Genomic DNA, 14,117 nt, shown 5'->3' with positions numbered 1-14,117 from the left:
ACCTTAGGATATCAACTATTCCTCTTTCGCTGAAGCAGTAAAGGTTTCATCCGTCGACTTCCTCCCCATCATCCGGTTTTACCCACGCAAGTATGTTCTTTTTGACATTTCTCTATACATATAGTTCTTGATTCTATATCCGCATCCTTCTCAGCTTGTCATCACTTAAAGTGACCAGCTTCTGTATCTGTATCATCACAATGAAAGACTGACAAAACTTCAGTTCTGCTTTTATTAAAAGTATCATTCCAAACCCATTCATTTTCACAAAAATAAACAAACAATGGTTCAGTTTATCTACAGGTAAATTCAGCTGTTTTGCAGTTAACTATTCACAATTAATCAGTATTAGCAGGGATCATCTGTGGAGTACCTCGGCAGCTGACTTACAAATATCGATCATGATAGATAGACATTTCATTACACTCTCAGAAAAATTTCAACTTTCTGGAAAGAAATCAATTTGTCATTTTATTAACTCCACCTTGATAACAGTGTAAAAATCAACATCAACCTGAGAAAAGCCAGATTTGTGGATGTTACTTTTTTATTCACCTGATGAAGGAGCAAGCATATGCTCCAAAACATTTATCCACAATAAAGAAGTTGTCCTCCATCAATCTGGCTTTTGTTATGCCATCCACTTCTAAATGGCCTTCAAAGATTTACATCAAACTGGCCAAAAATACAGAACCTGTTCTTCACAGAGTTGCATGTAATCATGACTACTCACCAACTTCTTGAATGCTAATCCAAGATATAATCATGTAGATTGCCAGGTAGATCAGTTATTAATGTTTCATACACTTCCATTGTATCCATGAAAAGCTAAGACTGAGTGAGGGAGTGTGGTATTTGCAATACTCCAGCAATAACTGGAGTAACCAAGAGAGGAACTGAACCAGAGTCTTCAGGTTGACGAGAAGACGCTTTAAAAGTACACATTCTAGTACTGTTTTACATCCATGACTGTGATGAATTGAACCCACACTCTCAGAGAACCGTATTTCCTCTAATAAGTGCCCAGGCACTGAGCATCTGTTTGTTCAACACCAAACATCACCCTCCACTGTACAGTGTCTTTGATAATCACGTTGCTTTGGTCATGCCTATAGCAACGATGTGAAAACATGAACCTATATCAGTGTATACTGTCTATGACGTCCGACCTTCATTAATCAGAAAGGCTCCAAATTTCATGTAGTTTCTCCAGCCGAGCAGATCCTGTAGTTGCGCCTGTGGAGAGCAGACATTGATTTAGTGGGTGAGTGGGTGAGTGAGTGAGTGAGTGAGTGAGTGACACAAGAAATGGGCTTCACACATTGTACCCATGTGGGGAATCAAACCCAGGTCTTCGGAATGACAAGCGGATGCTATATCCACTGGGCTACACTGCCGCCATAAGTGGTTTAGATCTTTAAAAGTAACTTGTAGAGGATGTCATGAGAAATGAGTTGTTGTTATGAATGATTAATGCAAAGGCCTTTGTGGCTGTTTAATCTGTTTAATGGAAGAAGTCAGCAAATCTTTAGATATATCAACATGGAATTCATCTAAGAAGAGCACATAGCGCAGGAGTAGAAATTAGAAATCTGAAGATAGAAAATGTGAAAAAAACAACAACATGAAGTTACAAGCGTTTGAGGAGCAATATTCTTATACATGTATTTAAACATGACATGATGAGTTACTATGGCAACCACTCCATCTTACCTGGAGCAGACGTTCATCCTTCACTATTTCCACCAGCTGCTGGGCCCGTTTAAACATGTCGTCACCAAGGTCTGACTTGCACAATCTGAAACATTAATACACAGAATACTGAGCTGAAATATACTCAACAACAAAAGAAACACAACTGGGTTATGTATAGAATTACCATTAATATGAAAAACATGTTATCAAAAATGAGCAGGCCGCTGTAACTTGATAATGCCGTTTTACTTAACAACGAGCTATTATCATGCCTGTTATAGGCGACGTCATAAGGACTTCAGCTCTTGATTTTCGATCACCAACGACTCACTTAAAGTATGGTTCAACATTAACGATATGTCTAAATTTCCTTCCAGTACCAACCTTAACCAGCTGTAACACAAATTACAAAATGCAGCAATGAAAACATTGACTGGAATTCCAATGTTGTTGAGCACTGAAAAATATGGTGGCTGGTTGTATGGGCAAATGTTAGTGTTGGCACTCTCAACAGTGACATCACCTGTTTTGTTCAATGAAAGACCTTGTGCTTCTGCAAATGAAAATGTCCTGAAAACTAGCTTTACCCTTATAGCAACCATCATATACCTAAAATATTACTGAAATAATACAGTTAAAGAACAAACCACTAAATATGATAACATAGACAATGTTACATGAATTACCTCCCTTGGACTGTATGGTCAACAGTTTGTGAGTTCTGTCGACTGACACTCAGTATCCGTGTCCCCACCCAGACTCTTAGACAGCTCTATCTCCAAGGGGTAACTCACCTCCCGATATTCACCATATCCGTGTCCCCACCCAGACTCTTAGACAACTCTATCTCCAAGGGGTAACTCACCTCCCGATATTCACCATATCCGTGTCCCCACTCAGACTCTTAGACAGCTTTATCACCAAGAGGTAACTCACCTCTCGATATTCACCATATCCGTGTCCCCACCCAGACTCTTAGACAGCTCTATCACCAAGAGGTAACTCACCTCCCGATATTCACCATATCCGTGTCCCCACCCAGACTCTTAGACAACTCTATCTCCAAGGGGTAACTCACCTCCCAATATTCACCATATCCGTGTCCCCACCCAGACTCTTAGACAGCTCTATCACCAAGGGGTAACTCACCTCCCGATGTTCACCATATCCGTGTCCCCACCCAGACTCTTAGACAGCTTTATCACCAAGAGGTAACTCACCTCCCGATATTCACCATATCCGTGTCCCCACTCAGACTCTTAGACAGCTCTATCACCAAGAGGTAACTCACCTCCCGATATTCACCATATCCGTGTCCCCACCCAGACTCTTAGACAACTCTATCTCCAAGGGGTAACTCACCTCCCGATATTCACCATATCTGTGTCCCCACCCAGACTCTTAGACAGCTTTATCACCAAGAGGTAACTCACCTCTCGATATTCACCATATCCGTGTCCCCACCCAGACTCTTAGACAGCTCTATCACCAAGAGGTAACTCACCTCCCGATATTCACCATATCCGTGTCCCCACCCAGACTCTTAGACAGCTCTATCTCCAAGGGGTAACTCACCTCCCGATATTCACCATATCCATGTCCCCACCCAGACTCTTAGACAGCTCTCTCTCCATGGGATCAGCATCCCCTGCCAGGAACTCTTCCTTCCTGAAGACCACTTTCTGACTCCGAGTGAAGAGAGTGACAGTCTTTGAACTGTCAGTGGGCAATGTCTTCAGTGTTGACTTCTTCAACAAAATGTTCAATGGGTGACAGTGGACAGTTGATGAGGAAGAGTTTATGAAGGACATAGAATGATGATGTTCAGAGGATGAAGAACAAGGCGGGCCATTAATAGGGATGTACAAGATAGAATATACAGAGAAGCAATTCTAGCACTACAAATATAACAAAACAGATTGTGAAGGTCAGGGCAGTTTTGTGTATGTTACCAATGGCCCTACATGGAAGCATGTCATCTAACAGCAACAGTTTGAAGACACCAAGCTCTTATAGACCCTAAAAATGCATTACATGGACTAAGACTCCGTTACAATTAGTAACATCGGTCCTGATTTGTAAATTCACCATGACATTCATGTTCTGAAAACACATACTAAATTTGGCTTCCCTATCTATAACAGTTACTGAGAATATCTGTTCCCATTGGTGATAGCGTGCACTAAGTCAAGAAACACATGACAAGGGCCATAACTCTGTAAAGAATCATAAGATGGTTTCTGTTTTCAAACTCTATCAAAGCATTCATGTCCTGAAAACACATGTGAAAATTGGACTTCTGAGTATATTCATAACACAATATTTCTGAAAATATATATTCATCAGATGTATGAATCAGGGAGAAATGAGAATATTCTCCAAAATGTTGTGTTCCCCATCATGCAGACTCTGATGTCCTTAAATGTTCCCTGTTTATGTTTATCTGTCAAGTGCCATTCAAAGATTTGAGTTGAGTAGATGTATTCACCTGACTCTGGGCAGACTGGTCCTTGTCTGGACTTGATGTTTTCTTTTTCTCAGAGGCAGCTGAAATAACAGGAGATATATGTGACATGTTCCAAGGAATACAGTTTAGTTAGTTTATTTGTTTGTTGTTTAACACCACACTAAGCAATATTCAAGCTACATGGCAGCCGTTCGTAAATTATCGAGTCAGAACCACACTCCTGTGATTAACATCATGACCACAGATCTGCGCAAATGGGATACGACAGATGTCTGACCAAGTCTGCAAGCCTAACCACCCGACCCTGACAGTTACTTTTAACAACAAGCTTGGGGTGCTGATGACAAATTCTAACACAAATCTTCATGAGTTCGAGCTCCAAGCAGTATAGTCTCTTGTCACAAGGAAAATTCACAGACATGCCCTCATATGAGTGGAATGGCCTCATACAACTGAAATACTGCACGAATATATAGTTCAAATACGGCCGCACTGAACTTATTTCACTCACTCACTGTGCAATCTCACATCATCTGATATTGTTCATTCATACGATCGTTCTAAAGAGGTGAGATGAGACGAGTGGGTTTATTGCACCACTTTTTGGTAGTGGGAGAAGTGTGTTTGTGGGTTTTTTTCACATAAATCAAATAAAAAGAATAATGGGCCCAAGTGAATTCCTAATCAGCACATCTCAGTAAATAACACAGACAAACCTTTCAAGAAATTTTTCTTCTTCCTTGTCTTCAGTTTTGCATCTGGTGGTTGTCTTGACTTGGCCTAAAGGAAAGAACAAGAGTCAGATTATTGCATAAATATCACTAAGATCTTCCTGTATTGCAATCATCCCTGACATCTACTGGTTCTACTGGTTCTACTGGTTTGCAGAATCTTATGAGATGTTTTCTGGAAATGTACAAAATCTCAAATAAGACGATCTATTATTTTTTACCAGTTAATGCACATTTTTAGTCTCATTTTTTTACAGCTTTGTTTCTCCACCAATTATTTTAGAAATTTAAGAAACACAAGAAACTCACACAAAACACATATATTCACACTGTGCTCAGTGAATGTCTCAGGTGCTCAAGTTTGGAAACCTCTCTGGTTGACATGTTTTTTATATCAATAATCTTTTACCTTTTGAACTTATTCAACGACAAGTCATTGATTTTTTTAGTCAGACAAAATTTGGGCCCGTTTGATTATTGGTTTTGGTTTCTGAAACTGGTTTCTCCTGTTATAAACAAGTGTCTAGGTTTGGATACATGATTTCAAAGTGATACAAGTTTCCAGTTTTATAAACGAGTGGATTCACCATCCAGTTTTAAAATGGACCCTCAGAAAATGTATCTAAGCTACTACATATGTGGAATGAACGGGACAGAACTTTTTGTCATTTTTATCAGAAAATTAAGAAATATTAAAGAGACAAGATGCTTCCTCAGAACAATGAATGTTTGCTTACATGTCCTTTCCTTTCATTTCCACCATGTTTCTTTGAGAGGATGCAAAACCAAAGCTGTGAAACCTGCCACAGAGCTGATTCCAAAGTTTCAGAACTTCATTTTAGGTTTCAACATAGTCATGTGCATGCTTTACCAGAAAACACACCTGGTTTAGGATAATCAAGCAGGCCCTTTTCAGTTTTACGTACTCGTAAGTTTGTGCTTCTATTTACCTCAGCTGCGGATTCTTTGGAAGGAAGTTCCGCTGATGCTTTACAAGATGCCAGATTCTGTCTCGCCCACTGAATGACCTCATCAGGGTCAGGCTGAATGTCATTAAAATTATCATCATACATTTCAATAGCTTCGTAATAGTCTCTGAGCATTGAACTCTGTGATGCTGTCTTATCACATTTCCTAGGGCTCTTTTTCACAGTGTGATGAATGCCAGACGTCTCTCCGTACCCAATATTGTCTACAATATCATCACTGTAGGTGTCATCCCCATTCTGCAACCCTGTCCCGAATTTTCTCACAAACTGAGTTGTCTCCTCCTGACTAGGATTGCGTGTCCATATTGTTTTAACTGTCCTAGACAGCGCAGATTTTGTGGATGACAGAACACCGATCTCGAAACCATTCCCTAAGCCTGTTGCCGTGTTCTGCCTGAAGAACGTCATGAGAGAGTCGACAATGGCATGTCGATCAGACCGTAGTGACGGTGTAAGATCAGGCATGTCTACCCGACTGTCACTACGAGATGCTGACAGGCGGCGTCTGCTCCGGGGTGAGATCTTCATGTCTCCTGAGCTGGGTCTCTCTTGGTTTGACTGGGGACAGATCATTGAATACATTCTAAAATAAAATAAGATTTCAAAATACAAAACGATTTTGTCAGAGTAAGATCCTAAATGGTCAAATGGTCAAATCACATCTCCTCTGTGACATCAATGTAAAATTTCCCTCTCTTTCTTTGTATCTATAGTTTCTGAAAGTAAATGTGGAAGAACATAAAAGCATGTTGTGTTTGACACAATAATTAAAACTTTATGGAAGTATTTGGGAACATTCAATGCCATATAAGTATAACGCCTAACAAAACTCCAGTCTGTAATTTATGGCTCAGGAATTGATGATGAATTTTACAGAGAATCACATACAATGTGGCTGACCCCTTAAAATGTATGTACAAAGTAATTATAAGTGAATATTTTTATGCACAAAATTGATGACACCCTAGCAGTACATGTGTACAAAACTGACGACCGACTCTCCCTACATTCCCTGAACAAAATAGGTGACCTTAAAATCATCATTACAGCCCACAGCCAAAAATTATGAATGATTCCTAAAACTCAAAGGTCACCAGAAATGGTTTTATCTATCAGAATTAACAATAAAGTGGTAGTCTTATGGGGAACAGTGTATTAATTCCCACCTGTAGTTCTTTGACGATGTCTGCGGCATGAGGTCTGAGCTGTGGGTCCTTGTTCAACATGTCATTAGCCAGCCTCCCTAGGTTCTCGCTGTACATGGCCGGAACACTCGGGGCCTGCACAAGATGGATGAGATGTGTCCAATACACCAGAACCATTCAGCATTCACTCATTAAAGGAGACGTTGTTTTGTCTTGTAAAACTGTTACAAAAAGACTAAATGATACAGATGTAAACCCATTTGCCATCACCATGCCCTGACTCAGTCACCTTTTCAGCAGTATTCCACTTCTATCATGAGCTATCACCTTTGTGTAGGAGGAAAGATCAAAATGACAACCATCATTGTCATCATCATTATCATCATCATCATCATCATCATCATCATCATCATCATCATCATCATCAAGCATGATATAAATGTGATTAAAACTGATCCAGTCGGAGAGTGTGATACATTTACAAAATGAACTCATGAAATTCACTATTCAGTCAGGCCAGTGACTGTTGAGATTCACTGCCCCAACTGGATTTTTACTAGTCATGGGTTAGTGGGCCAGTAGCTATTTCACACACTCATCATCATCATCATCAAAGACAACTCCAAAGTTCACCAACAGATTTCCATAACAAATGATTTTGTTTGAATGAAACAGGAAATGGAAAGCTGACCACTGGATGGAAGATTGCAGATAAGCAAGATGTCTGACCTTGCCCTTGATGATCCTCTGTACCATCTTCTGCTGTGATGGTGACTCAAAGGCGAAGCGTAATGTCATCATCTCGTAGACACAGCAGCCCATGCTCCAGATGTCTGCCTACAAACACAACAACTTTCTAGCACTTCTTGCACAGAATCCTGATTTTGTTTACTCATCATAGGTGTACTTTCATTACAGGCTCAGAATAAAGGAATTTCTGGTGATTTCAGTATAACCTTACTTTCCAGGGCCGTAGTGAGCTGTTTTAAGTAAGGGAGGCACCATCCACGTGAAAACATGGGTATACCAATAGTTTGATGCCCAAACTTAATCAGCAAAAAATCAGCTGCACCCCCTGCTCCCCTGTTCTCCCTACGGCCTTGCTTTCTATTTTTGATTACATTTCATTATCTCAATGTATTTGGGAAAAATCCTGAGTGAGTGAGTGAGTGAGTTTAGCATAATGCCACATTCAGTAATATTCCAGCTATATCGCGGTGATTTGTAAATGAAAACCAGAAAGGACAAGGATGATACATACCACTTTCATAAAACCAACAAGAACTTGTTCAGTTCTGAGAAGCTTAGTTCATGATTTATGGCTTGGGGGTGATGATGATTTTTTTGGAGAAGCATGTACCAAAGGAAAGACCTCTCCCTCTCCAACCTTCTCCACCAAAAAAAAAATACATTTACGTACAAAGTCATTGACACCCCCTCCCACTCACACACATCCCATACCCATGTAATTTACAAAATCAATGACACACATACACACTCCTCCCACCCTCCCCTACATGTCTGCAAAATTGATGACCCTCCTTTTGAACAAAATCATCATCACCTCCAAGCCATAAATTAACAAACCTCACCTTATAACTGTAGGGCTGGAACTGGAATATCTCAGGACTCATGTATAGAGGTGTTCCCAGGAATGTATCGGCCTGGGCCAGTGTAAAGTCCAGCTGTCTGCAAACAAACATTAGTTCGATACTGTGTAAAGGTGTGGTAGTTGAAGTGGCTGAGTGGGTTAGATTGCTGAGTTTGTGTGCCGATAATTAGGTAAAGGGGTGGATACAGTTTTCTGACAATAGCAGGAGGGGAGGTGCAGAACTCAGTTCCACCTTTTCATGAGAGTTTCAATGTTCGTATAATATACTTTTAGGATAGATGAATCGGGTGCACACACGCTTGTACACATACACATTCAGGGAGTACCTAATAAATAGTGTTTGTTCAAATCCCGGATGGAACCAAACAAAAGTACTAGAATCAATATTTAACTGTGTACAGTTCAATCCCTAAGATAACATGTTAAATCACATCAAAGGTATTGTGCATTTACATACACCAGTAATGGTATTAATGGTAACCGGCAGAAATCCTGCAAACATATCAAGTAGGATATATTCACTTTAATCCAATTCAATGTATATAAGACTCTAAACAAGTGACTGTTTCTAGGACATGAGTGGGTTTAGCTTTACGCTGACTCAGCAATATTCCCACTACATGGCAGCAGTCTATAAATAATCAAGTCCGGACAGACAATCCAGTGATTAACAGCATTAGCTAAAATATGCACAGTTGAATAAAAATAACTTCTTCAAAGAAATTTGATGCAGTTAAAATTCAACCAGCTAGCTAATCAAAATAAAATATGTCACATAAATATTTGTTGTTCATTCCATAATCATGCAAATGGAACAGTTCCTTGGATGACTTAATATGTTTCAATCTCATTTTTTTACATATGTCCGCTTGCTTCCTCACTTTGCTATTCCAAGGTCTCCTATTTTCACAGTCAAGTCTTCCATCAGAAAGATGTTTTTTGTCTTCAAGTCTCGATGCAGAATTTTCCTCTCATGCAGATACTACAACAAAACATATTCTTCATGAAATGCGGGAATTTTAGTTTCATTGTCTCTCTAATGCACCACTAAAATTTTCCGGCTATTTGGAGGTGTTCTGTAAATCATCTGGTGTGGACCAGATAATCCAGTGACTGACACTGGGATGTAATGACCTGTATCAACCAGCAGGATGTTTACCGTGTCAGCACAACAACTACTCAATGAAGGAAGCTCAAACCACAGCCAGACCAGGCAATTCAAAGAAAATAAACTTGATTTTAGTTACAATGAATAATTTAATGAACCTTACAGATGTTTTTACTGTGTAACAGTCATTTTGAGAGAACACATTTCCATTTATGATGAATTTTCTCAGATGTATGTAACATGTTATCTAAAACTTTTACCAGGCCATCAGGCTGATGCCCTGTAAATTTAGACAGCCCGACAGAAATGTAACCTGTCTTGGGCGGTTGGACACACTATATTTCATACACCACTTGAGCACTATGCAGCCTTGGATGTGCCGTCTGTTGACCTGGGGAGGTAGCAGGGTGTGGAGTCAACACATTGATGACATCCTTAGCACGTCACATTTCTCCCTCTTTGGTAATGTGGACAAGGCCTAAGACTTGAGATCACAAGGTTTGTAGTCTGAAGCCCAGCCTGATACTCAGAAATGTTGTGACCACTACACACAAGTTAATTGAGACCTTATGCCATTCATTAGTGGCTGGTCATGACCAGAATGGACTGATGAGAACCAGTTCTAATCCAGATCTTCATGGCAGTCAGCATGAGAGAGTAAAGCATTCAGACGCTCATATCTAGAAACAGGCAGTTCCAAATGCTAAGTAAGTAACTTTAATCTTGTTGTGAGAGAAAGTCTCACCTTTAGCTCAGCTAGGGTTAGGCAAGGTGCTTCAAGACAATAAGCACTATCAGTGCTATCACTATGAGTGAACCAAGCACATTGTGCTTCTTGTAAATCTGTACAGCAAAAGCCTGAATATACTACAAGGTATCAACTTGCCAGGTGTTACTTCTTATAAGAATCATACACTAATGCCTTACATACAGGGCCTATATTTTCAAAGCTCTCTTAGCGCTAAGATAGTCGTAAGTTAATGTTAATGTATGGCACTTACGACTATCGTAGCGCTAAGAGAGCTTTGAAAATATAGGCCCTGGTACATGGAGCTATTCATTACAACAGTGGCAGTATGTTTAACACATTAACGTCCTTATTGGAGGTGCCAAATGTTTTTGAGCCAAAGTTTTAATGCTATGTGCAAATATCAACTTTCATGATTTGGTAAGTTATGTTCTGATTGGTCAGTTGAAAAGGCTAGCTGACGTGACTTCCTACTATGGTTTGTTAGTATACGCAGTGTAATGAATAATACTGAGACTAAGTTCACTTAGTCTGAACACGTCACCAAACAGAAAGAGCATCATAATATCTGTTTGGTTAGAAAAATTTGGCTTTGATATTATTAGCATTTGATATTCTTGTCAGGTGCAAAATCCCTTGTGATATTGGTCCCTTTTCAGGATTCAATTCCCAAATAAACAATGCTTACTCGCTCAGTAAGATAACTCACCTGCAAAGCCTTAGCAATCTGCAGTACCCACATAGAAATCCTGTTCTCAGACACAGGTTGTTGAGGTTTGGCATCTCTGCAGTCACCAAGGTAACAGTACATGTCGCCCCGTGGACAGTATTCTGTCACTAGGACCAAGTGGTTCTCATACTCAAAGGCATCAAAACAGGCGACAACATTCTCATGTCTCATCTTCCTCATCAGCTTGGCTTCCTGCACACACTTGTCTCGTTCATCATGGGAGAAGCGATCTTTGTCGATCACTTTCAGGGCATACTGTAAAACAATGGATGGTACATATGAGTCAGATTGGATTTCACCATCAATCATTGGTCATATAACTGATCTTCAGCAGCCCATGCTTGTTGTATGAGGAGACAAACAGGACAGGGTAATCAGGCTTGCTGACTTGGTTGACTCTTGTCAATGCATCCAAATTGCATAGGTTGATGCTCATGCTGTTAATCGCTGGCTTGATTATTTACTGACAGCAGCCATATAGTGTGAATATTGCAGGGTGCAGCGTAAAGCTAAAGTCACACACTGTCCCAACAGCATAGATTGATGCTCATTAAGTTGATCACTGGATTATTACAGACTGATGCCTTATAGCAATCATATTGCCGAGTGTGGTGTTCCCCAATAATAAGTAATTGCTCAGAGAAGTCCTGATTTCTGTTGAATGTTGCACCCACCAATATAACACATGTAAGTTGGTGGGGCCTGGTTCTGGTGGTGAAGAGTGTGGGGGGTTGTGGACATATTCATGGAGAGGCAGGTGCAATGTGGATGACACACTTAAAATTTAAGTACAAAGTAAGTGACCCTGATCTTCCTCAGTAAACAAGGTTAGTTGTGTTGGGATTTGGGATAAATATTTGTCGACAGATTTTATATACTATAGTGGCTCCAAATGGTCACTTACATCTTGACCTTCATCTTGGTCCATTGAACTCAGTTGGAACACTTTAGCAAAACTCCCCTCTCCGAGTTTGCAAGTGACACTGTACGAAGCCATCACTATTGAAAGCACTGTTGCTCATTGGCCACAGAAAAAGCTCTCAAAACTCAATCATCAATGAACTACATCAGCTGACAGTTTGGTTTAGCAGGTGACAGTTTGGTCTAACAAACAAATCCAAACGGTGTTCATTAAATGTGTTCATCGGGCGTCCATGACATATCACATAGGTGATTTGTTTTCCTCAGATACCGAGTTGTTTTTCACTGAGTATGGTCCTGACAGATATATTCTTAAAGCCATGGTTCTTGCAGATGCACTGGGAATATCGTGGCACTAGTATCATGTCAGCTGGACGTTGCTCCTTACAGTGGTCATTGACGAGTCCATAATCGACGTGATCGAACGTGTTTTCTCAACAGCATTTTAAGACGCAAAAACACTGCCAGCAAAATTCCCCATGTTATGAAAATAGAGGAATGTTCGTATTCCGGATGTAGTACAAGAGTTATTTCCCATTTCAACTTCCGCGTCCTGGTTGCCAGGTGATCGGGCTACCTGCTGATGATTTTACGTACGTTTCTATACCTTAGGTGAGAAAGAATCAAGCTAAAATTGTAACATACATGAAATAATAAAGCTTTAATTTGTTCTATGTTTGTCGTATTGTGAATGTTGAAAGCGCCAGAACTCCAAGCGATGTTTTTTTTCCATTTCCACTGCTTCAGGATTTCTAATGACATTTTTGATTATATTGCCATCAACCATTCTTAAATTAGTATAAATTGAGTTGTGCTGGGCAATCAGTTATCTGATCACCGAACAAAATCTGGTTTGATACTTTCTCTCAAGATCAATTTTGCGAAATATCCAAGCTAGGTAAACTTTTAACATTACGAGGTCAGTGAACAAAAGTAATTTTGTTTCAAGATAAAATAGACAAGGGTCATCCTATATATATATATATATGGCTATTGTATAAATATCCTATAATAATAAAAAAAGAAAAGAAATGATATATCTAATTTCTGTATTTTGAACTCGAACTGAAACAGGTGATACAAAAGGGAATTAGAAGTAATAAATATGTTTGTTGATATTTAGTACGCCCACTCATTTCTGAGCCCCATGGCGTCTACAAGCAAAGGGTAATACTGTCGAAGAAAATCTGCTATCCGCGTTGGCTTTCTTTTCTTTGAAAGCGAAATTGCACATATGAAAAGTAAGCTGTATGAAGGATTGTTGACTTGTTGAATAACGCCAATATTCACTCAGCAATATTCCAACTATAAAGTGGCGATCTACAAATATTCGAGTCTTGACCAAACAATCCCGTGATCAAAAGCATGAACATCAATCTGTGTGGCATGTGTCAGCGCATCTGATTATCCGATCCCGTTGGTCGCCACTTACAACAAACATGGGTTACTGAATACCAATACTGACCCGAATCTTCAAGGATTCTGTACAAAGAGAGCATCATATCGGATTAAAAGATCTGATTCAAAATATATTTGAGTGAAGCTAGAATTGAAACAACGACCCGTTCTAACGTGTTATGTGTTCCTGGTCAGTGAACAAACATGATATTTTCGAATCCTCCATCTGAAAACGGTTTTATCTGATTTTAACCTTCTCGACTGCGACTTTTGTCACGAATTTTAATTATGAACTGTGAGGTATTTCTTGAGATCGGGTACCAATCTGAAAACTATAAAAGGAGATAGTGAATACATTCGAGAAGAATAAGGTTTACCTGAGTCTGTTACATCACACTGAATCAAAGCAAGAAAACTGAAATACAATATTTTACATATCGAATAACAGAAACATAAGGCAATCGCTTACAAAATCACGTTACCGCGACTCACGTTTATGCATTATCGATTACTTCAGGAGATAAAAAAGTGAAAATCAGTAATAAAGGAGGACTGTTCTTTAGGAGTCATCTT

General features: G+C 39.6%; 1 protein-coding gene across 2 annotated transcripts; it reads right to left on the bottom strand.

Moving 5' to 3' along the window:
- Positions 1 to 218: 218 nt before the first annotated feature.
- Positions 219 to 12,655, bottom strand: LOC137296911 (uncharacterized). Of its 2 annotated transcripts, none has more exons than XM_067828804.1 (12): positions 12,130 to 12,655; positions 11,205 to 11,480; positions 9,521 to 9,621; positions 8,620 to 8,716; positions 7,757 to 7,864; positions 7,049 to 7,162; positions 5,844 to 6,440; positions 4,879 to 4,942; positions 4,184 to 4,242; positions 3,271 to 3,443; positions 1,714 to 1,798; positions 219 to 1,236 (listed from the first exon to the last, which is right to left on the bottom strand). In XM_067828804.1, the coding sequence occupies exons 1-12, from the start codon at positions 12,220 to 12,222 to the stop codon at positions 1,156 to 1,158; spliced, it is 1,848 nt and encodes a 615-aa protein (XP_067684905.1). In that variant the 5' UTR covers positions 12,223 to 12,655; the 3' UTR covers positions 219 to 1,155. The 2 variants fall into 2 exon arrangements, with proteins under 2 accessions (XP_067684905.1, XP_067684906.1); XM_067828805.1 differs by having other exon boundaries at positions 3,271 to 3,440; positions 12,130 to 12,649.
- Positions 12,656 to 14,117: the final 1,462 nt, after the last annotated feature.

The sequence above is a fragment of the Haliotis asinina genome, chromosome 9 (genome assembly GCF_037392515.1).
Source record: "Haliotis asinina isolate JCU_RB_2024 chromosome 9, JCU_Hal_asi_v2, whole genome shotgun sequence".
Taxonomy (NCBI): Eukaryota; Metazoa; Mollusca; class Gastropoda; order Lepetellida; family Haliotidae; genus Haliotis; species Haliotis asinina.
This window is presented reverse-complemented; position numbering and strand designations above follow the sequence as displayed.